The sequence below is a fragment of the Psittacula echo genome (genome assembly GCF_963264785.1).
Source record: "Psittacula echo genome assembly, chromosome: 5".
Lineage (NCBI taxonomy): Eukaryota > Metazoa > Chordata > Aves > Psittaciformes > Psittacidae > Psittacula > Psittacula echo.
This window is the reverse complement of record NC_137739.1, coordinates 89,893,680-89,918,054: the sequence shown is the minus strand read 5'-3', so window position 1 is coordinate 89,918,054 and position 24,375 is coordinate 89,893,680. Positions and strand designations below refer to the sequence as shown.

General features: G+C 49.0%; 1 protein-coding gene across 5 annotated transcripts in view; it reads left to right on the top strand.

Moving 5' to 3' along the window:
• The window catches only part of PTDSS2 (phosphatidylserine synthase 2), a 38,292-nt gene that overhangs the window by 4,337 nt on the left and 9,580 nt on the right, over positions 1-24,375 (top strand). For 2 of the 5 annotated variants that reach the window (XM_080618467.1, XM_080618469.1), the window contains exons 2-9: positions 4,290-4,391; positions 11,137-11,219; positions 16,704-16,771; positions 18,727-18,861; positions 19,948-19,998; positions 21,101-21,214; positions 22,716-22,834; positions 23,562-23,676. In XM_080618467.1, coding sequence (XP_080474593.1) covers positions 4,290-4,391; positions 11,137-11,219; positions 16,704-16,771; positions 18,727-18,861; positions 19,948-19,998; positions 21,101-21,214; positions 22,716-22,834; positions 23,562-23,676 — 787 coding nt within the window. Of the gene's footprint in view, positions 1-4,289; positions 4,392-5,146; positions 5,259-11,136; positions 11,220-16,703; positions 16,772-17,093; positions 17,193-18,726; positions 18,862-19,947; positions 19,999-21,100; positions 21,215-22,715; positions 22,835-23,561; positions 23,677-24,375 lie in introns of those variants that run through there. The other 3 variants (XM_080618471.1, XM_080618468.1, XM_080618470.1) reach the window with 3 other exon arrangements.

Genomic DNA, 24,375 nt, shown 5'->3' with positions numbered 1-24,375 from the left:
CCGCTGCGTCCCGCCCGTGCTGTGCTCAGGAGTGCCCTGGCAGGGCCCTGCAGTTGTGAGCCCAGCCCTGGCGCATCCCTCGCTGTGTCAGTGCCCAGTGTTTTACCCTCATCACAAGCAGGGTGGGTGCCTCCCGAGGGTGGCGTGAGCAGGATGGAGCCAGGGGATGTTCAGATGGAGCTGAGGAACAATTCCTGCCCCAGAGGGTGCTCAGGCATTGGAACAGGCTGCCCAGGGCAGGGCTGGAGTCGCCGGCCCTGCAAGTGCTCACACACCGTGGAGACGAGGCCTCAGTGCCATGGGTTAGGGGTGGCCTTGGCAGTGCTGGGGTAAGGGTTGGACTGGATGGGCTTGAAGCTCTTTTCCAGCCTGGCTAATTCTGTGATCCTGTATTGGTGTCTTTTCTGTTAGCGCGCTCCAGGAGTTTTTAAGGAGAACATGGGAAAACGTGGTGGGATTCAACGTGAGGTTCTGGGGGTGCTTTTGGGGGGAGGGCAAAGGCAGGCCCCACTACCACAAGCAATGCAAGCGGTGAACTCAGAGGCTCAGCATGGCAGGAGTATGCAGGATTGGTTTCACCTGGGGAAATCACTTCCCGTGGGATGCTGGTGTCGGTGACAGGGAAATCTGCGTTATTTCACTTGGGTGCCCCAGTGTTTAAATGAGGAGAGAGCCAGAGGGGAGGTGTAGAGAGGCAGGGAAATGCTGGTGCAGAAACGCTGCTCAGTGTTCCAGCTCTGTTGGTTTGGGATTTGTTGGGGATTCCCTTTCACCTTCCTGGCCTTGCATATTTTCTGATGCCTGTGCTTTCAGGCACTGCTCTCCCAGGTTTTGGACAGAAACTCCTCCAGGGCTGGCTGGAGCCTGCAGCCTCCTGCTCCTGGTGCAGTGCCCAAGCTCTGACCAGTTCCAAGGAGAAGATCCCTGCTCTGCTTCCCCTGGCTCTTCTCAGGCTCCAGGCTGGAGGACATAAACCTTTCTGCTAATTCCTGCAGTGCTGGCCCGGCTGGGCTGTGCTTAGCATGTGCTGTTCGCTGCTGGATTATTGTGAGTGTGTGTGCAGACAGAGCTCATCCTTCCTGCAGGTTCATTCTGCCCAACTTCCCTCGTGTTTCTGTTCACCTCTCTGGCTGCTGTAACTGCTTCACTTCTTGCCTTGTTCCAAGTGATGTGGATTTTTGCTTTATCTCTCAGCTGTGGGGAGATACCATGTGTATCTGTGTTTACCTGCCCTTTCCCCCCGCCCCTTCTCCCTTTGTTCCTGTGGCAGGTAGGTTGTGTGATGCTGTGTGATGCTCTGCTGCCTCTGGCAGCTCTCATCACTGTCACTCCTTGCAGTTTCCTGGTTAGAGCTGCCAACGTGCTCTTCCCAGAGAGCAGACAGACCGCAAAGAGCTTTCATTGTGGCTTCTGGGCTTCGTGCTAGGCTGAAAATACATCTGCACAAGAGGGACATGGAGCTGTTGGAGAGAGCCCAGGGTAGGTCATGGAGCTGCTGCGAGGGCTGGAGCAGCTCTGCTCTGGAGCCAGACTGAGAGAGCTGGGCTGGATCAGCCTGGACAAGAGAAGGCTCCTGAAGGGGAGACCTGAGAGCAGCTCCAGTGCCTAAAGGGGCTGCAGGAAACCTGGAGAGGGGCTTGGGACAAGGGCTTGTAGGGACAGGCCAAGGGGAATGGCTTTAACCTGCCAGAGGGGAGACTGAGATGAGGTTTCGGTCCCTTCCAACACAAACCACTCTGATTCTGTGAGTAACCATCTTGAACACTTGCTGCAAGAGAATCTGGCTTCAGTTGGAGGTGAGAACTGAGCTGAAAGGAACATGAGGAGATGAAGAGCCTCTTGTTCCCCATTAAACAGAGGAGCCTCCTGAGTTCCAAGCTGCTGGTTGCAGCACCAGTATAAAGGAATACAGCACCCATGACATGCTGCAACACTGACCATGCGCTTTGCTGCCAATGCCCCACAAGGGTGAATGGAAGCAGGCCATCATTGCTCTACTGGACAGGTTTCTGGATGGGTTTGTCTAAGTGAGGACATGCTCACAACTGGAGTTTCGGCAATTTACACGATGCTGAATGCATTGGAAAAGTCATTGACTTCCTCTGGGTGTTCAGGAGGTGAATGATCAGGTGCAAGTTAGTGTTTCTAGTTTTAGGTTAGTAGCCTCTTAGATACTAGTTTCAAGAAAGTTAAAATAAACCACATAAAATGCCTTGCATTTAACATGAGCTTTTTTCCTGATCTGTTCTATATTACACACATACATCTATAAATGCAGCGGGCAGGAGCATGCTGTGATGTAGGTGAATCCGAGCATCCTGTCCGGCCCCTGGTGTGGTGCCTCCTTTGGGAGGCTGCTGTTTTACATGTTCAGCTCCTGCAGCTTTCAAAATGGGCTCCTCATCACGTGGCTGTTGGTGAATGTGAAGTATGTGAAGTGTGAATCACCTGTGCTTCGGCATCCGGGGCGGCTCGGCCAGGGCAGGATGCGCCCATTGAGCAGGAAGCTTGTCCTGTGAAGCCTTCTTGGGATTTGGAGGCTTTGGACACATTGATTCTTTCCTCACTTTGGGAATACTCTGGAGTCCTCTTGTTTTCCCTCTGGAGCTGGTTAGTGTGTGTCCTGGGACTGCCAGGGAGGAGAGTGTTAAACACCCAGCACCTTTCCAGCAGTGGCAGAAGAGGATTGAATCTGCTTATGAGGTATTGCATGTGTCTTCCAGTGGGATTAAAAGGATGCTGTGAGTAGTGGCTGTGCTTGGGATTAGGCAGAAAATGTAGCTCACAGTAGTGCTTACCTTCACTTTCAGAGCAGTTCTAGGCAGGTTACTGGGGTTGCTGTTTGGAGGTAGGTCAGTGGGCTGCTTGGCAATCCTCAGTGAGCTCTGGTTTATCGAGCAGTGTCTGACATGTACAAACTTGGTCTTTTGGCATAAAATGGAAATGTAATGCTGGCTTTTATTCCAATAGAATATAAAAGGAAAATGTAAAAAGAAGCAATCTATACAAATATCCATCACAGTCGTTTTCATTCACGGTTTTTCGGTTCTCTAAGCTTGGTGCTTTATACTTGTGTTTAGTTGTTTGTATAAAGAGATGTTGTGTAGACCTCTAAAACAGACTTGTGTCTGTATGGTTTGATCTTACATGGCCATTTAAGAGTTCCCATGCTTCTGGGCTGAGGTCAGAGAAGTTTTCCACTCAACAGTAAATGGCTTCTCATTAGGGAAGGGATGTTCACCTTGAAATTAAAGGCAGTGCAGCCAGAGCAGTGTAGGAACAGTGTGTGTTGTAGTCAGTAGGTGCATGTGTGTGGTATCAGCTGGCTGCAGTGAGTTCCCCTCTTCACTCCTGATCTGACTGTGTGTGCTTGGCTCTTTGTCTTTCACACCCAAATGCTTTACCCAAGTCAGTGTGAGCTTCCCTCGGATGGGGGAGTGAGAGCTTGTGACTGCACACACAGCAGCAGTATGCCTGTACCAGTGTTACACCATCCGGCTGCATGCTTTAACAGCCTGCATCAGCAACCACCAAGCTTTGCTGGGGAGCTTGGCTGGCATGGCAGAGCTGGTTCAGCAGAAACCCCTTTGCACAGATAGCTGCGTGTGGTTCTGAGGGCACCAACCTCTGGTTCTACAGGTACAAACCCCTGGTTCTGTGGGCACCCACTTCTAGCCATGAGTCCGTATCTGCCCTTCAGATCCAAGCTGGAATGAAACGAACTACAGGAAATAAGGCATCTAGAGGCAGCTTCACAATTCTTCCAATCGCAACTGGTCTCATTCAGAAGAGTGGGGTTTAATGGCTAGTTTTCCTTGTAAGGCACAATTCCCACGGCTGGAGTGAATTCCCTTCTGTTCCGTTGTTAGTCTGCTGTAGTTTTTATTACCTGGCCTGGAAGGATCAGTGCAGCAGCACTACCAAGTCCATGCCTGACAAAGCAGGAGAGGGACCTGGTGGGGTTGGATCTCTGTTAGCACAGTTGGTGCTGGGCTTTCCAAGTTGCTGTTGGTCACTTGGCAAGTGTCTGCCCAAGTCCTCCTTAGCTCTGGGCTCAAGGGGAACATGAGCAAGACCTGTCCTTATGGCAGGCTCCTGTCGATGCGAGTGCACAATGGGCTGGTAACTAAATTTAGTGCCATTGTAAACCCTGCTTTCTGTGCTGTGCAATCCATAAAACAGCTTTAGTGCTGTGGAGCACTGTGTGTGTGCTGGGCTGGCTGAGGCTTCACTGACAGATGGAAGTTCTTCTGCTTTCTGATGCCAATTTTCTCTCCTCTGCATTGTAGGAGAGCTCATACTTTAACAGTCCTCTTCATCCTAACGTGTGCGCTGGGCTACGTGACCCTGCTTGAAGAAACACCTCAAGATACAGCCTACAACACAAAGAGGTAAATGCTTGAGAAGGGCTTCCTATAAGGTGTGTTTTACAAGAGAGCAGCTGCATGAACAGCTCGCTGTACACGCTCTTACCTTGGGCATAAGCCACCTCAGGTGACCTTTGCATTAAGCTGTTTTAAGGGCTGAACCTTAGACAGTGACAACACAAGCGTAAGCCTAAGCTCCTCTGAGCTTCATTTCTAATCAGGTCAGTGTCACTCACTCCCATAGCAGTGAGTGGCCAGGCTGGACATGATTTGGAGCAGCCTGCTCCAGTGAAAGGTGCCCTACCATAATGCGATTGAATTTCTCCTCTTTTTAAAGAAATACAGCAGGGAACTGGAAGTGGGAAGCAAAATGGTCTTCTAAAAAGCTAAGTGTATCTTAAAGATGAAGGGGATGCTGACAAGACTGCAAAGCATCCTTGCTGTCAGCATGGAAATCATTCTGGTTTCTACTGGTCTGGTTTCTTAACTGCAGCACTATTAACTGCAACCCTTGCTATTTTTTACATTTTCTGAAGTGACTCAGATTCCAGCATTCATTGTCGTGGAGGTGCAGGAATTGGGCTATTTCCTGAGATAGCCTCGCTTGTTGTTCTGCCACTTACACAATAGATGTGGCACATGTATGCTGAGCTGAGGGTTTGTATTTTCACTTGAGGGGGTGAAATGGAACAAGTTGATCACTGTGTGTGCCCTGCCTGGAGCTGAGAAAGCTTCTGCAAGGCTTGGGTGGGCACAAATGCCATCTTATTCCCAGTGAGCCCAGGGACCGGATGGAGTTGTGACATTCCCTGCAGCGGCAGCTCAAGTAAAGAAGGGGAAAAGCTGGAAGAGAAGTGATGACACATCGGTGGGCAGTAATACAGATCTGAGGTGACTCAGTGGAATATCTTACTATTGGGATTAGAGCCTTTACTCTTTAATAAAAACAAACCAGGGAAGATTAAGCAGCAGATTAACCTTCCTTTCATGAAATACAAGTTGCTTTCTGCATATTCAGTGGAGGGAATAATGTGCCCAGTTGTTAAAATCCATTTAACAGCATCATACCAGGCAGTAACAGTGAGTGTCTCTCTCCAGGTTCTGGAGAGGGGCTTTGGACAAGGGGAATGGCTTTAACCTGCAGAAGGGAGACTGAGATGAGCTCTTAGGCAGAAGCTCTTCCCTGTGAGGGTGCTGAGGCGCTGGCCCAGGGTGCCCAGAGAAGCTGTGGCTGCCCCATCCCTGGCAGTGTTCAAGGCCAGGTTGGACACAGGGGCTTGGAGCAAGCTGCTCTAGTGGAAGGTGTCCCTGTCTGTGGCAGGGATTGGAGCTGGATGGGCTTTAAGGTCCCTTCAACCCAAACCAGGCTGGGTTTCTATTCTATGATTCTATGCATGTTCTTTGATGCCTTCGATGCCTTCTGCAGTGCTGGTTGTGGAATGCTGCCTGCAGTATCTAGATGCAAAACTACTTGAAAAGCAGCATCCTGAGAATTGGTTATGGTCTTCCAAATGTTGTTTTTGTTATTGGTTTTGAAGGCTACATCTCTGTTTCCACTCAGGCTTCACCCCTGTGCTGTCGCCACAGCCACCCAAGCTACATGGTGCATTCAGAGACAGCAGTTAACTGCCAGATCATTGCTTCTTCCAAGCTGAGATCAGTGCAAACATAACACGAGTCCTGTGGCCTTTCCTAAGCTCTGCCTTGGCCCTGATTTACAGAAGGGATGGCAGAGTCTGTGTTGTTCACACACTCCTTACACTCAGTTTTCAGTGAACTCTTCTCTGATCTCCATTGAGTCTCTTTTCTAAGGTCTTTGAGACAGGGACTAAGCCAAGTTTAGCACCACCAAGTGTGAGGGATTCCAGCTCGCCCCGTGTCCCAGCCATTCTCCTCTTTAGCATCCGGGTGCCTGCTGCTCTCTTACATATCATTGTTCCTGACCAATTTTATGTGGCTCTTTGAGTGTATATTTGGACAAGAAGAGGCATTTCAGAGCAGGAGTGAGATGGTCACAACATGCAGAAGTAGATCCATATCCCCAGCTTGCACAGGTTGTTGCCTATGGCTTAAAATCCCTTATGCTACCCTGTGATCTTGCTCAGTTTTCATGGAGAGCTGTTGTGTGGTTTGATCTAAACCGTTGGCCAGCGTGAGGCTGTCTCCGAGTGCAGATATTTCATGGTGATGCTGTCATGCTTAATGAACAGCAGGAGGTTTGTTACCAGTGAGCAATGTCTGTAGCTGTCATGCTCTTTTATTTCCAAGCTCTGCACAGTGACAGTGGAGCAGTGTCCTGCCCTTAACTGCACACTCTCAATACATGGTCACAAAGGCTTGAACCTCCTTTGACTTCGAGCTCTTGCTGGGAGGTGCCCAAATGCCTGTGAACTGCATTAGGTGCTTAGAGCAGAGCATTACCTTGGAGTAAATACACAAACTGCTTTGCTAGCTGCTGTTGCTGTGCTTCCTGAGCTCACTAAAGCAGGAAGGAGTGTGCTGAGGTCCCAGCTTCTCCCCTATAGAAGTCTCTTCCTCCATTCTCTTCAGGAAGGAGCTGAGGGCAGGTGGGTGATGGGATTTGTGCAACAAGTCAGCAGCAGTGATGGACAGGGAACAGATCGGAGCATGAACCTCTGAGATCATGGGGTGTGGTGTCTATAGGCAGGATTTATACGTGTGCCTGTTCACATGCTGCCATTTGGTGCCATTTCCCTCTCTACAGCGTGTCAGGGCAAGGGAAGGAGGGTTAGGTTTTTATGGTAGGGTTTATAGACATGTTCCAGCTGTGAATCCAGTCTGAGTTCACTGGGATCGTGCCCAGAGGTGGTGGTGGGATTGTGTGGTGCATGCAGTCAGGCTACCTCTCTTGTAAGGACGCTTGGAAATTCACTTCATAGCCAAGGAGATGTTGCATCAAAGCCTGTCTCATCAGTGAGACTTCTCACTCACAGTTCTGCAGCATTCAGAGCAGCCTTGGAATAGTCTAACCCCTCTGACAACCACCAGCTTCTCTCCCTTCAGCACCCAGGAGGAGCTGACAGGATTGAGCTCCAGCTCTGAGGACAGCCAAGTGCGTATTCAGCCACCTCCTGTGTGTAGAGCTGTAGAACAAATCCACATCTCCCTGATGCCTTGAACGCTGTGCAAAGGTTCTGGGGGAAAAGGTTCCTATTTTTCCATATAAAAACACATCCAGGTTTAAAAAGTCCTGTGTGCAGTGGGTTGTGCATTGAATTTCAAACCATGAAATGATCTCTCTTCTGAGGTGCCTTTTCACAGTAGTTTTTGGGAAGAGCAGGTCACTGCTCAGCCATGGTAACAGATTGAGGGGTGTTTGTGAGCTGATGACCTCCAGCTCCTGTTGCTGAGCACCCACCGGGATGACAAGGTGAGGAAGAGGCTACACCTCATGTGCAGCTCCTGGTGCCACTGGGGGATGGCACCACTCATGCTGCTGCCCTACGGCAGGGAGGGAGCAGCAGTGGGAGCTGCCGCATTAAGCACCATGAACAAAGGGCGATAGACAGATGCTCATAGACAGGATCCGTTGTCTTGTGCCTCTGAATCGACTCATATACCAACACAGACAACAGCTTCTGTGTGCTACTGCAACTCTTGCTTGTTCTCTTGGTTCAGTGCGAAAGTAAGTTTTGTAGCACGCTTTGCTATTTAGTGTCTTCCAAAACAGTCCATGAGGATGCTCAGGGGCTGGAGCACCTACCGTATAGTGACAGGCTGAGAATACTGGGGCTGTTCAGCCTGGAGAAGAGAAGCTGCTTGGAGACCTCAGAGCAGCTTCCAGTGTCTGAAGGGGGCTACAGGGATGCTGGGGAGGGACTCTTCTTCAGGGACTGTAGTGACAGGACAAGGGATAATGGGTTCAAACTGAAACAGGGGAAGCTCAGGTTGGAGACAAGGCAGAAGCTCTTCCCTGTGAGGGTGCTGAGGCGCTGGCACAGGGTGCCCAGAGAAGCTGTGGCTGCCCCATCCCTGGCAGTGCTCAAGGCCAGGTTGGACACAGGGGCTTGGAGCAAGCTGCTCCAGTGGAAGGTGTCCCTGCCCGTGGCAGGGGTTGGAGCTGGATGGTCTTAATCTCCTTTCCAACCCAAACCATTCCATGATTCCCAGTGTGCTGCTCCAGAAGATCCGTTTGCCATGGCCATTGGGCTGCTTGCAGGGGTAGTTTGGAGAAACCCCTCTCAAATCCCAGAGGATCTCTTACCTCGAGTCATACTGAACCAGCAGGCCAAGCTGCTGGGCAGGCTTTGAAAGAACTGTGTGAGGAGGCAGCTGAGGGATGCTCAGGGGAGAACATCCGTTACCAAAGGGAAAAGTGAAACACTCCAGCTGGAACTGCAGCTGATCCCAGCAGAGCTGCTGTTTGCCTCAGTGGATGTTGGGAAAGGGAACAGAATGAAGTTCCTGGGGTGGTTTAGGTTCAGGTCATCTCCAGCTTTGGGGAAGTTACCCTTGAAAGAACTAAAGCAGTGATCCTGGACGTCGTGGTTCATGCAGTGATTGTGAGTACACTTGTGTAGTTGCTTGACACAGAATGCAGACGATTCTGTGGACGTGTAAATTTGTACTCCTGGTGTTTCTAAATACAGACTCAAGATGCAGAATGTTCTCATTATCTGGGGTCAGCTGAAACTGTCAGCAGCTTCATCTCTGAGACTCCTGATGGGACTCTGTTCACTGGTTCAGTAGGTAATTCTGTTGTGCTCCCCGTGGCATGAAGTGGGCAGGAGAACTGATGCAACTGCAAGGTAAATCCTGATTTTACATTCAGGAAGCACAAACTTTGGCACTCAGAGGTGAATGTCACGGAATAGTGTTCATAAATGCCTTTGTTTTCTCTTTGGATAGGAGTTTGTGAACTGTTTCAGTAGGAGCTTCTGGTATGTAACAGTTCCTCAACGAAGGAGAAGTTCTTGGGTATTTTCTCTGGCTCCTGCCAATGGAGCCCTTTTATTTACAGCCCAGGCTGCAGGCAGGCCCAGGTTGTTGCTCAGTGTCATCTCTTCAGGCAGCTCTTAACAGGGTAATGTGAGAAAGCAGGAAAGGTCTCTTGGGAGTTCAGGTGCAGTAAAAAGCATTTTTGGATCGCTTTGCACAGTTACATCCGTTAGGACTAAAGGAACATGCCCAAGTCTAGACCATGGACTTCAGGAAAAACAAGAGCCTCTGGAAAAGAAAAGCCATTTTGTGCATGGAGATGTTTAAAATCTCATCTGAGGAGATGTTTAAGTTGGTGTTAGGTACTTTGAGATTAGATGCCAGATCTCAGCCACCTGACTGGTAGCTTGGTGTCTACAGTTCTGATCCTCCTGCTGAATGATGGGGTCCTGAAGGCGTTTGGACGTGAGTGTTCTCATTTCCTCATTTGCAAAGGAAAGCTTCCTTGAGAGCCATGCTGCATGTAATGAGTGGGTTTCAAATCCTGGATCTTGACTGCTGCTTGCTTGGTTTGATTGGTCTGGATCTCCTCCTGGAGCCTTCTGTGCCCTAAGGGTTCAGTTCCACACCAGCTGAATCTTACACATTGGCTGCTGCATCCCTTGTGAAAGCCACCGGGACAGGAGTTGGTTTTTCATAGACTCATGGAGTTGCAGGATGATTTGGGTTGGAAGGGACCTTAAAGCTCATCCAGTTCCAGCAGCTTCTTCCATTCTGCCTCAGAGCTCATCTCAGGCTCCCCTCTGGCAGGTTAAAGCCATTCCCCTTGGCCTGTCCCTACAGGCCCTTGTCCAAAGCCCCTCTCCAGGTTTCCTGCAGCCCCTTTAGGCACTGGAGCTGCTCTCAGGTCTCCCCTTCAGGAGCCTTCTCTTGTCCAGGCTGACCCAGCCCAGCTCTCTCAGCCTGTCCAGCTCTAACCAAGCCTTTCCTCAGCTCTCAGCCGGATCATTCTCTGCACCATCTCACTCTGGTCACACACAGCAATGATGCCTCCTGGAAGGGGACAGAACTGGGGCAGTCCCTAAGCAGGACTTAACTGTGCAGGTCTGGCCTGAGGGTGCTGGGATGCAGCTCTGGGTCTTCAGTGTCCTTGTGCTCGTGGTCTGATATGCTTTTTGGTTGTTTAATGTCTCTCTCACCTTCTGTTAGGCTCTATATGAAGTCCCAGCTCTTGAAACAGCAGCAGTGTTTGGGCTGATCTGCTCCTCCTTGTCTTTGCTTGACTAAGGAAATGTTTTGGAGTGGTGATGAGTTCATCAGTTCAATTTCAATTGCACTGAAACTCTCCTGATGCAGCGAGAGGCTCTCAAGCTGGAGAGCTTTCTCACTGCTAAATTGTGTTTATCTGACAAAATGGGCATAAGGCTTCTCAAAGGGGAAGCATTTGACATCCGGGCATCTCTCTTGGTGATCTGCAGGCCAAGGCTCATTGTGTGCAGCAAGGCACTGCTCCTTCTGCTTCCTTTGGGCTGGAGGAGTTCTTGGCCAGATCAGGCTTTTCTCCTGGCTTGATGGATAGGAGGAAATGACAGCAACATGCAAGGGAATGGAAGTTGGTGGCGAGGAAGGGAGAGGAGGGATGAGTAACCTTTGGGGTTTGAGACAGTCTGACAAGCAAATTACTGCTTGAAAGCACAGGAATTTATACCTGTTTCCCTGAAGCGTAATCTCCAAAAGGCATCTATTTATGAGGGACATGGTTGGTAATTAGGAAACAGAAACCAGACATACTTTCCATCAAAGAGTATCATTTCCAGTGTCATTAGAAGGTGCAGCAATGTGAGCAGCTTGTTCTGTTTCTCGCTTGCAGAGGTATCGTTGCCAGTATCTTGGTTTTCCTGTGCTTTGGAGTGACACAAGCTAAAGATGGACCATTTTCAAGACCTCATCCAGGTAATTCACCTTGCTGAAGTCACATATTTCTGGTAAACTGCATGGTTTATGGTGCACATAAATGTTTGTTACTTGTAGAGAAGGTAAGTAGTAGTTTGAGTAGTAGGAGAGGTTCGTTACTACACACCTACCTCCCAGCTGCCTCCGAGCAGCACGTGGAGCATTCTGTGCTTCCAGGCTGCATGTACCCTGGGTATTTCTTGTTGGATCTCCCTGGTCTGGCTTCATGTTGAGAGTAAAAAGCTTTGTGTGAGCTGCCACATTCTTGGAACCTGTACTTCCCCTGTTTATCCCTGTTTTCTGTGCTGGGACTGCACGTCTGACCATGCATCCGGTCGCTGGAGCACTGCACTCGCTTTGCCTCTGCCCATTATCCACAATAGCTGGTGGAGCAGAGGCACTGGATTGGGATTGTAAAGATTTCTAGTAAGACTGTAGGTCCTGAAAGCATTTGAAAGCACAGCACAAAGCCTCTCCCATGGGGGGTTATATCAGGTAAATATGAACTTATTAAAGTATCTTCGATCTTTTGCTTATTTTTAGCTGAGAATCATTGATAAGGAATTACAGGCATTTCTATAGACTCACACAATATTCCTGAAAGCATTAGGCTGTCCTGTAGTCAAATAAAGCTGTAAGTACTTCCTATGCCAAACATTTAACCTTCCAGTTATGGAATGCTATTCCTCATGAGAAACAGCAGGCATGATAAGAGCCTCAGTTCTAGAGCAATGCCCACAGCACACCTCTGGTTGATTCACAAGTTGGCATTCCTGAGGTCTTTTAAATGGCAAGTTTTAGGCTTTCCCTTCTGTTACAGTTAATTTTGGTTCCTCCTGTAAGACCAATTGCTGCTTTTAAGGATGTGGGTGGTATTTGAGTGCTTTCAGTGTCGAACATCCAGTGATTGTGCCTGGGATGGAAGTCAGTTTTAGTCCCTAGAAGAAAGCAGTGCAAACTGGATGGGGAAGCTCCACAGATGTCTACAGCCAACTTGTAGCCTAGACTGAGCCACCTCTGCATGTTCCTGTCTCAGAAACAGCAGGTTCTGGTCTGAAGTGGAGTCTGTTTCAGCAGATGTGAATCCTCCATTTGGTTCAGTCACATATTCAATCACTCCAGACACTGAGTGCATTGAGGAGAACAGCATCATTGTCCATCCTTCTCCTGCAGGCAGGCTCTGCAGCCCCTGAGACCCAGCCTCAGCTCTCCGGTTACAGAGAGTGCATTGGGAAGCTCCCACCAGGGAGTCGAGTGGTGCTGTTCCAGGAGACAGATCTCATCCCAAAGGAACTGCGACGCAGGCCGTCCGTGCGTGCTGCTTCCATTTATAGGGCAGAAGGAAGCCTGGGGGTCAGGCAGGTCACAGTGATCACGTACAGCCACTTCAGGTCTCTTGCATGAGCTCCTCAAGCTGGATCTCAGTAGCTGGGTTTGATGCAATGCTGCTGTCAGGTGGTTTTAGAGCCCTGTTATTCCACATACGTGTATCTCTTATGACTAGCTCAGGGTAGCTTTATATTGTTGGGAGGGTTTTGTGCTTCATGTTGTTCTGTTTAAACAGCTCCTCTTCCTTAGTGCTTGTCCACCTGGTTTATTCATATCCAGCTCACCTATGCCAACACCATTGGTTTTGTTAAGGAAACAAAGTTTGCTGAGGCGACAGGTTCTGCTTTTAGTCTCCCCTTCAATATAAGCCTGCTTTCCCCGTAATCTTTTGGTAGCCCTGCTCTTTGTGTGGTTTAGTTTGAGTTTTCTTCTTTAAATGGCTGCCCATGTGTAGGATATTGCAGATGTGAGAGCACTGATGTTTTGTGATGGTGTTAAAGCTCCCCACTATCCGGCAGTACTTTGGTGGCTGTCCTTACACTGTGTGTGCTTTCTTCATGGCTGTGTTGCACTGACAGCTGAGTGAGTAACAGGTAACCCAAATCCTTCTGCTCCAGCTGATGAGCTAACACGGAAAGTTACTGGCTCCTAAGCATGAAACTGTATTAGAGCTCTGCTTTTACTCCAGTCCTATGAGATCAACTGATTTTCTTCTTGCTGCCCCAAGGGATGAATCTTAAGCTGTACTGAGGGTCCAGCTATTGGTGGTTGAACACCTGAGTTTGGGGAGCGTAATGCATCACAGATACAGTCAGCACCAGCATGCTGGGTCTTCAGTGTTTGCAAACTAAAGATACCTTCATTCTTACTGTCACATCCTCTTACAGAGCCTGGAACATGCCCACAGGCTGGTGCTGTAGGAGTTCAATGTCATCTTGCTGTTAACTTATAATTGCCACATGGTAATTAGAAATAAATTTCCCATGACAATTAATGCCAGAAAGAGCTTCTAATATTCCCCCCTTGTGCCAGCAGTTATCTTGATTTAATACATGATGTTACGTTCTTATTCATGGTGCTGTGTACTTGTACACCAAGGGGGACCAGTGTAAAACAGAGCCTGGTTTGAGGCAGCATCAGAGGAGTGACCAGTTCCAACTGAGGAGGTTTGTGGGGATGGGTTCACTTAAGGGGAAGCCAATATTAGAGGTATGCCAAAAATAACCCTGCAGCGAAAGCTGAGGCCAGTCCAGGAAGCGAGAGGACACGATGTTTGTACAGCTTGGAAAACATCTTGCTCTGGTGTACGTGTACAGATCCAAAGCAGCCTCCAACCCTCCCGGGTGCTTGTGGCACGAGAGATGATCATCAGATCTTATCTTTATGATGAGGTGTTGCTGAATGTGTCCAGCAGCTGCAGATCTGCTGTGCCAGAGCCCTCTGCATGGAGGGGAAGAGCTCAGATAAGGATTTGGACTTTCCTGCTCTGTGAACTGATGTGCATCACTGCCTGAACGAGTGCCACGCTTCTGGCTGTGAGGGCTGTAGAACCTGTCGTGCAAGGCTTTGTAGGCCAGCAAAAGCAGCATTTCCAAGGCTCTCAGTCCAAAGGTGGTGTTTGAAGGAAGCAAAGCTCAGTCTTGTGGGAGAGATGTGTTAATGACAGGTCAGTTCTTCTGGCTTGAGCACAGGGCTTCGCCTTCGAGGTGCACAGTCACTATGGGAGAGGATAGCAGACACCTGATCGACCACAACCACCTCACGACGTGGTTAGAAGTTGGTTTGGGTTTCTAATGCCTGACCCCTAAGAGGACGCTTCATTGTGGCAGTTGTGTTTGTGGACCTGCAATAACAACCCTCAGAGCTGCAGATGTGCAGAGCTCTGAGCCTGCCCTCCAGCCCCACCAGCCTGGTTGCTTCTCTGTCTTCGCTGACAGTGTGAGGTAGACCATCTGGATGAAATGAGTCCCTCAGCTTGGCTGGGCAGAGGTGCCACCTTCACACATTTCAGTCTATTCTGAAGGTGCTGTCAGAAGCCAGGCTGAGAGAGGCTTCTCTCTAAATTGTGTTGGGCTTCTTTGGGTGGGATTTCCCCCCTACCTGAGGCTGAGATGGGCAAAGAGCACACTTGTTCTTGTGTCAGGGGCTGGTTGGTTTTGGGCTCTGAGCTGATGGACTACGTTTGCAAGCCTGGAGTTTATGTTCTTGCATTATTTATGTCAGTTTGATGCTTTTAAATGGACATCCCCAGGCTCCCTTGGAGTTAAGAGGGATAAATGTCCAAATCAGGCCTGAAGGTTCTTGGATTTTTCACTGTTTGTGCAGTGGAGCAGCTTCTGTCTCCGCTCAACCCTATGAACTGCTGGGTTTTGATCCATCTTTGCCCCCATCCAACCCTGCTGTAAAGGGATGGAACCATGGAAGGAGAGCTCTGGTTTATAAGCATAAACAGGAAGCACCTGGAGGAAAGTCTATTTAAGTCATTCCAGAGTGATTACTATGGGATGTTACTGAGGGAGTTAAATACCCACTTGGAATGAGGCAGGGTTTGCTGAGTTACCTGGGTGAGTTCTCACATGTGGTTCGTTACCAATGCTGGAGGGCTCTGTGTGAGCAGGGGCTGGCTCAGTGTTGAGCAGCTTCCTCTTGGAACCATGGAATCACCCAGGTTGGAAAAGCCCTTTAAGCCCATCCAGTCCAACCCTTACCCCAGCACTGCCAAGGTACCCAAGCACCCCCAACCCTAACCATGGCACTGAGGCCTCGTCTCCACGGGCTGTGAACACTCGCAGGGCCGGTGCCTGCAGCCCTGCCCTGGGCAGCCTGTTCCAATGCCTGAGCACCCTTTGGGGCAGGAATTGTTCCTCAGCTCCATCCAAACCTGCCCTGGTGCAGCTTGAGGCCGGTTCCTCTTGTCCCATCCCTTGTGCCTTGGGAGCAGAGCCCAGCCCCTCCTGGCTCCATCCTCCTCTCAGGCAGTTGTAGGGAGCCATCAGGTCCCCCCTGAGCCTTCTCTTCTCCAGACTGAACCCCCCAGGTCCCTCAGCCCTTCCCCATCACCCTTGGGCTCCAGGCCCTGCACCAGCTCTGCTGCCCTTCTCTGGCCCCACTCCAGCACCTCCATGTCTCTGTTGTAGTGAGGGGCCCAGACTCAAGGTGCAGCCCAACCAGTGCAGGGGCTCTTGGATTGCAGTTAACAAAGCGCTGGGTGGGATCTTGGAGCCCAGAACTCACTTTATGGGACGGAGACCAAAGCAGTCTGTGGGAGCAGGAGGAGTTGGTGCCGAGAGCCGGAACCAGCCCAGCCAGAGGAGTGCTGCTGAGGAGCGTAGCTCGCAGGGGAGCTGAGCTGACCTTGGTGGAGCTGGAAGTGTACAAGTACTGTAACTTGTGTGCCCCTTAGGTTGAGGTGCTTCGGTGTGACAAGAGCTGTGGTTGCATATCTTGAGAGGGTGAAAAAGGGCCGCATGCTCTGAAGCAGCTGAGTGTTACCTGGTGCTTCTCTTGTTATGAAGAGCTTCAGATGATCTCACAGGTCTTGCCTCTGGCAATTGGTACATTTTGGGGTACTTTTTGGTTTCATTCCCAGTGAAAGTTAAGATATTTGGTATTTTGCAGTGCTTTCTGTGCTTGAGGAAACCACCACCTTGTCTCCAGGGGAAAAGACAGGCTTGCAAACACAGCAGTTCCTGCTGCTGGTCTTGGTCCCGTCTGGTTTAGCAGCTCTTGGGCAGATGTTGGCTATGACAGGGCAGGGAAAACCAAAGGTTGGACATGTCAGGGTAAGTGAGAAAGCAGGTTAGTTCCAGAAGGATGTGGTTCCCTTCCAGGGCCTGCTGGAAAGCCCTGCAGGTGGCACGCGTGGTTCCTTCTAAATCCTAACGATTTGGTTCATTGTATTGAAGTGTTCTTATGGATCCTGATCTGATCTCCCACATCCAGGTCACTGCCTGAGCTGCTCTGGCAAGTGCAGGTAGCAGCCTGTGTGGCAGTTAAAGAGCCTTTTCTGGCTGTACCCTTCAGGAAGGGTGGTGGGCACATCACTGGAGTGCTGGGCTCTAGCTGCTTGCTGGGAGCATCCCCCTTCCTGTGGAGCTGTGCTGCAGTAACTGAGTAGCTGCTGTTTGCTGACATCCTGTTTGTGTCTCTCTGTAGCTTACTGGAGGTTTTGGCTGTGTGTCAGCGTTGTCTATGAGCTCTTCCTCATCTTTATCCTCTTCCAGGTAAGTGACCCACACCTCTATTATGAACCAGTGTAATGTGCATATAAAATCCTTCAGGATTCTTGCTGACTGCAGCAGATGCTCTTCACTTCTGTGAAACCGAATCATGGCGCTACTGAAAGACACTTCCAGATTGCGGGGAAAATCATAATCCAAGCATATTTCACCTTGTCTGACCCCTGGTTAGGCTCAGCCTGCATTGGGTATTTTGAATGGTTGGGACTTTTTACAAGGAAGCAGACTTCATGCACCATTTGTGTAGTGGCAGCAAGCTGAGGGTGGTGTTTTTCCCAGCCAGACGTGCTTCTGGCACTTCCAAGGTATTTTTAACCATATTCTTGTCCTTTGGTAAATGAGAGTCTTCTCCAGGTTTTTCCACTTCTGTGGCCTCTCAGAAATGCAGCAGTGGAAGGGGTTTGAGGTAAGCAATAGCAGTGAACCAGGCACTGGTAACAAATCCGTTGTGTTCCTGTGTGTGTGCCCCCCACTGCAAACTGCGCTTGAGTGCCAAGAGCTTCAGATTTTGGAGGCTCATTGAATCCCAGCCTGGTTTGGGTTGGAAGGGACCTTAAAACTCCTCCAGCTCCAACCCCTGCCATGGGCAGGGACCCCTTCCACTGGAGCAGCTTGCTCCAAGCCCCTGTGTCCAACCTGGCCTTGAACACTGCCAGGGATGGGGCAGCCACAGCTTCTCTGGGCACCCTGTGCCAGCGCCTCAGCACCCTCCCAGGGAAGAGCTTCTGCCTAAGAGCTCATCTCAGTCTCCCCTGTTCTGGCAGGTTAAAGCCATTCCCCTTGGCCTGTCCCTACAGGCCTTTGTCCAAAGCCCCTCTCCAGGTTTCTGTAGTCCTTAAGTTGTTTGTGCTTCATGGCACACTGTTTTTTCCAGGCTCCTTGTAAATGATGCTCCGGACAAGCTGCAGCCACACTGGGTACATTCTTACACCCATTTTTATGGGTTGTCCCTATGGAGCTGTGAGTTCTGGTGGTGGAGCCTGGAGCTGCTTTGCTTCCCTGGCAGTGTGTTGGGCCTCCAGCCCTCCGGTGGTTCAGGACACACTGACTGTGGCTCAGCTCTACTAAAAATACATCACTACTTTGCACAGGTTTAAATCAGGTTAAAATGATGCTGAGTCTGTGACTGAACTTCCTTAAGAGCAGATACAGGCTCGCTTGGAGCTGAAACTTGTCTCAATGTGACCTTAGTGGTTTTAGTCTGTAATTTCACTATTATTGCTATTAACTCCTTTTGCCTTGCCCTGCTTTTACTGTTGGTCACTCACAGGCATCCCATTGCTCCTGCTGTGAAACACTGATCCAGCAGCTGGGAATCGCTGACTCAGCAAATGTGTGCCTGAGTGACTAAAGAATGAGTTCAAGTTCTGGTCACTGCTTAGAACTGATGTTTTGGTAACTTCTTCCTCCCTGATTGCTTCCAGTTCATTCCCTGTGCTGTAGTGGGGCCTTGTTTGAAATGGCTCTTTATTCAGTGAGCTGCCCTATGGTTTCTCTGCCATGCATTGCAGCACAGCCCTGGCTGCTGCTTCCTCACCCTTTCCAAGCTGGAGCAGGGGAGAGGAAGGGCAGGGGGTGGTGGGGAGGATGAGCTGTGTGTCAGCTCGAGGGTGAAGCCTTTGGGAGGGAGGGGGCACAGAGAAGGGGCTCAGGAAACAGGGTTATGGATCTCTGAGTTTTCATCTTTGGGAAACCTGAAGTCCATTCCCTGATCATCTTTAACTCCATAAAGTTATGGAGCATCGGAGGCCCTGGGGTCAGGTGTATTTGCTGTGTGATGCTCTGAGGGCTAGGGGTATTTCATGAACTGTTCTGCAACAAATGAATAAAGAAACCCAGCACCCATTTGAAGATACAGCATTGACCTTAGTTAACTTTATACTTTCCTGTGCGTGGATGCTCACTAAGAGGGAAACATGGTCTTTCTGTTCCTCTTGCAGACAGTCCAGGACGGGCGGCAGTTCATGAAGTACATTGACCCACATTTAGGCGTTCCTTTGCCAGAAAGGGACTATGGTGGCAACTGCCTCGTCTATGATCCTGGCAATGAAACGGATCCATTTCACAACATCTGGGTAAGAGACAAGAAAGCTGCTGCTGAGTCTGACCTTTTTGGTAAAGATTGCTTAAGTGAGCTCTGCAGAGTGCAGTTGTGAGTCTCTGTGAGTGCTGAATCATACAGCAAGTCATAACTGATTCTTTAGCTGCTTTGTTTCTCTTTGCTTGACCTTTCCTGTCAACCAGATGGGGACGTGTCTCTTTGTATCCTCACTACATTGCCCACGAGAGAGGTTGAACTGTTTAACAGCCCTTCTTTCTCAGGTTACTGATGTCAGCCTTTTCCCCAGGAGTCTGGATGTATTTGAGTGCTTCAAGAGCCTTCTCCTCAGTCACCTTTGAGCCGCAAAGTCCAAAAGTTGCATCATAGTGGTTTGAGTTGGAAGGGACCTTAAAGATCATCTTGTTCCACCCATCTGCCATGGGCAGGGGCACCTTCCCCTAGAGCAGGTTGCTCGAGCAACTGAAGTTGCCCTTTTCTGAGTACCAGAAGCCATCAGGTTGTTGTGTGTTGCTGGCAAGCAGAAGATTTGAAATTCAAGGGCAAAGGAATAAGGGTTATTTACAGCTCCCTGGTGACACGGAGCTGTTGGTGCTTGTGTAGTGAGGAGCACAGAGTCCTTTGGGTCTGCTCTGCAAGTCTGCAGTGCATCTGGAACTGGGATAACTGAGAGTTACAGCTGCCCTTCTCCAGTCCTGCACCAAAACGAGAAGGGAGAAGGGCACTCTTTGCCCAGGGGTTTATAGGGGCAGGACTGGTAAGATTGAAGAAGCTTTACTGGATACAAGATGTGTGTGAGGAAGCAATGCATGTTCTTGTTCTGGCTTGAATGTGGTCCCCTTGGAAGGCAAGGAGCTTGACATTTAGCATTAAAAAGGTAATCTCTGCTTTATTAATATAGCGCCAATTCCAGTTTCTGCCCCTTAAAATTGTTCTTTGCATTGGAAATGGCTTCTTTGTTCACTGTGCTTGAGAACAGGGAAACTCATGACATACACCTATATTTAGATGTGAAACAACTGAAGTTTATTGCTGCTTAAAGCCTTAAGAAGGCGTGATGGTTGTAGTGCAGAGTGACCCACGCTCTCCCCTTGGTTTATAGGACAAACTGGATGGATTTGTCCCTGCTCACTTTTTTGGCTGGTACCTCAAGGTAAGAATGGGCTTTCTGTTCCATTTCTGTTGTGGTGCTGTTCTGCTTTTGAAGCTTGACTGCTTCAGTTTGGGTGATGCCAGCCTTTGTGAGCAATTATACCAGGCAGTCATCTGTGAACTAGACTGCATGTGTGTACTACATGAAAAGCTGTTTCATTTCCTTCCCCTCCTGACCATGTTGGGTCACCTCATTTCTTTCCAAGCAGCATTATGTTGCTTTACAACAGGCTGAGGTGATGGGGGTGTCCTAGGACTGCAGTGCAGCTGAATCCCTATGCTGAACACGGATGAAGATGCTGCTCTTTATTGCTCACCCTCACAAGCTGGGAGCTGGTGTAACAGACCCAGTGTCCCAGCCCAGGGCTGAGATTCAGTGCAGGTGACTTCTTTGGTTTGTGTTAAGCAAGCTCTGAAAAGCCTTTCTTGAGAGTGAAACAAAGAGGCACTAGGACAATGCTACCAGTGATGGTTGAGCACCCGGTGATTCCATTTTTAACTGATTTCCTTCCTACTGAATGACACAATTCCAGCTTGGGGGACCTCAAGCATCATCTGTTCCAACATTCTAGCAAAGCATGACCTGGACTAGATGTCCCTGTGCTGCTGATCCCATCTTACCTGCCTTTGTTCTTCGATGTAATGGTGTTGATGCCATCATCTACACTCCTCAGTGCCTGCCTTGTCCATTAGCCATACTTGACAAGCTTGGAGGCCTGTGAGCATTTGGCTTTAGTGGCCTATCACATCATAAAAACAAGGTTGCTAGGAGTTTCCCGATCCTTTTCTGGATGCTGAAGACAAGATACTGAGTCACAGAACTAACTGCTAAACAAAGCACACTGTGTCCTGTGTTCTGAGTCCAGAGGTTTTGAAACTGGGGAAAAACATAGTAATTTTAATGCTCTGTTGTAAACCTAAATCTGAGCAGTGTCCTTGCAGGATTAATGGAGTTCTCCTGTATTTAGGTTTCCAAAGGGTGTTACTGTAAGTGGTGTCTGGTTCTGCTCAGGCTGATGTGCAAGGACTCATTTTTGTAATCGGTTTTACTGTTGTGAAACTGCTGTGGATGTTTGAAAGTCACTTTTTCTCCCTCTGCACAGACGCTGATGATTCGGGACTGGTGGATGTGTATGATCATCAGTGTGATGTTCGAGTTTCTGGAGTACAGCCTGGAACACCAGCTTCCAAACTTCAGTGAATGTTGGTGGGATCACGTACGTACTGCACAGATCATGATGCATTTGCCTACATGGAAGTTCTCTTTTGCAGGGACAGGCGGGAAGTGAGGAGCACTAAATCCTCTCATGTGCCTGTGCCGAAAGATGTGCATGTGGCTGCTGCAGCTCAGGGGCATTGGTGCTTCTCCCTGCTGAGTGTGTGATGTGTTTGTCACTGTATTCTGTGGGGTTTCAACCTCTTGCACATGGTTAGATGCTTGGTTTGCTTCATTTCACACCAGGGAAAGATTCTAAAGCTTTTTCAACCGTTTGGTGATGGTAAACCCATAAAATCTGAGATTAAGAGAAGGGTCCAACTCTGTGTATGACACTTCTTATAGTCATGTTTCTTGCCTCTTAAAACCCCTCCAAACCAGACTCGGTGCAGCTTGTGTCCAGCTCTTGCTTGTGTGCAAACCCACCTGCACTGTTCTCTGACAGCAGTAAATACTGCTGTGGTTAACACAGTGTGTCATTATAACAGTCAATATTAGTGTCGCTGTATAATTAGAACGGTGTAACAGTAGATATTGCTGTGGTTGGGATGTCTGGAGTGGGTTATGAAAAGGTCCTAAAAGACAAACATTTGGCCGCTCTGAGGAGCTGCCTGGTCTCTGCAGGGATGCTGTGAGCATTCTTCTCCTCAGATGCTGCTTGTGGGTAGTTTTCAAGCCAGAGGGGCTGCTGTGATCTAGTTTCTCTGTGGCAAAACCAAGCTCTGCAGCCTCAAGTGGCACACTTGGATTTTCTGTGTTCCTCTGAGACAGAAATTGGTTACCAGAGGGAAGGAAATGACCCAGTCAGAGCACAGAGCGATGGCTCTCGTGTTATCTCAGCCTGGGTTTACTGTCTCCCAGGCCTGGAATGGTTATTTGCTACATGATTGTATGTATAAGGGTAAAAGTATTATGTATAAAGACATCAAGTAAAGCTCTTTTGCCATCAAAGCCACTTAGGAAATGAAGGCTCTGTGCTCCTCCTCCTTGAATGCAGAGAGCAGCCAGTTTATTTCAGCTCAAGCGCTCCATCTCCAGAATTAATGCTTGGCATGGGGAGAAATGCCTTGTTTAGTTTCACATCTTGAGCCTGGAGGCAGCCCGAAGCATAAAGACTGTGTAAAGCTGTTGGGCACAGTAAAACCCATTCTGTAAGAACATGTGCAGATACATTTCTTGCTGTGTTTCTAAAGCTCTCACTTAAGAGTGGAGTTGAGCTCATAGTAAGGAGGACGAGGTCTGTTCTGTAGCAGAACAAATGCAGCAGAAGAGAACCTGCAGCCATCACCTGCACAACACTTGTGCTTGGTTTGAGATCTCTTCTCTGTGATGTTCAGTCCTCAAGACCGAGAGTATATCTGCATGGAATGGTTACTACAGTACCTTCCCTTCTCCAAACTTTAGTGTTTCTTCTCCAGCATCCCTGTTCTCCTTTCAGTGGGCAACGGATGTGATGCTGTGCAATGGATTAGGAATTTACTGTGGGTTTTCTCTCCTTTCAGTGGATAATGGATGTGATCCTGTGTAATGGATTAGGAATTTACTGTGGGATGAAGACTCTGTCTTGGCTTTCTTTGAAAACATACAAATGGCAAGGGCTTTGGAACATTCCTACGTACAAGTAAGTTGGTGTTGAAGGTAACTGCACAAGCAGTAGCACAGCACAAAGTTTGGGCCCACGATAAAGGCTGTGGTCACTGAGGGGTTGTTCTGTTGGGCTGAGGTGAGTGAAAGAATTGGGGTGTATTGGGGTGACTGCTGTACCTTGTAACTTGTTTGTGTTGGAAGCTTGGTTGTGTGTTACTGAATTGGCATATGAAGTTGTTGGCAGTAGAGCTGTCATGAGCATTGTCTAATGTTTAGAAATGAAGGCATCTGGTGGAAATGAGCTGATTTAATACAAGAGTTAAAGGAAATGCAGAAGTCCAAGTCAGGATCATACCCTTTCATTCACAACTCAGGTCTCTTCTTGTGCAAAGAGTGTGTTCCTGAGTAATCAGAACTTTGGAGTAACTGGGACACTGAATCTTAATATTTAATAGATCCCTTGTAGTCCTGTACCAGTAATGATGTACCAGTCCTGTACCAGTAATGACCAGTACAGCTTTTCTGTAGTGTCTTTGCTGAGCAAAGCAGGACTGAGGAGCTTCTTACTGCAGTGGGTGAAGTATATTAAGGCTAATAGTCCAAACCCAGGCTTCTCTCTGACTCAGGATGTTCATCTCACTAAGTGGTAGTTTTGATGGAGGAAATGGAGGCATTTTGTACGCTTGAGCTGGTGTCTCAAAGGGAAATGTCAGTGGATGGCTCGTGGGCTGTCTCTTCAATGTGCTCTGCTCTTTTTCCAGGGGTAAAATGAAGAGGATTGTCTTCCAGTTCACCCCCTACAGCTGGGTGAAGTTTGAGTGGAAGCCGGCGTCCAGCCTGCGCCGGTGGCTGGCGGTTTGCGGCATCATCTTTGTAGTAAGCAAACTTCTTTGTCTTTTCTCTATCATTTGCCTTCATGCTCTGTAGCACTGGAGGCACTGTGCAAAGGTAACTCAGGTGAGACTCAGCTTGGTGATGTTTCTTCAGCTGAGGCTAGAAAGGACCACTTCCAACCCCTGCAGAAGAGGCTCCTGTTTCCATGGCTCTGGTGCAGTTCACAGATTCATTGCACAAATACCTGTCCTTACTTGCTGAACAGTATTGATCTGCAGGGTGAGCAATATAAACTGATCTACACATCGTTCACAAGTAACTGCTACACCAGAAACATTGGCTTTGGGTGGAAGGGGCTGGTTTCTCTGGGTCTAAAGCAGGTACATATACCCTTACAGCTGGAGAGGGCTGTCACCAGACCCTTGGACTTCTGTTAGCTCTGAGCAGCTCCTGGCGCACACAGGTTTGGATAATATTGTTATACAGACTTAAATAATCCAGTTATCCTGGATTTTCCTTTCTTCATGTTTTGCTGAACATGTAGCATGTGATGGTGTTCACAGGATCCAGCTTGACCAGTTCAGGTAAACCAGCTCCCCATTTAGATAAACAGGGGAAGCTGGGCTCTCCAGCAGCCCCAGCAAACAGACACTCTGCCTCCTTCTTCTGAACTGGTGTTAGGGAATGCGCCATGGAATTTCTAACTCGCATTTTGCAGCCACATGACACTGACAGGGAGGA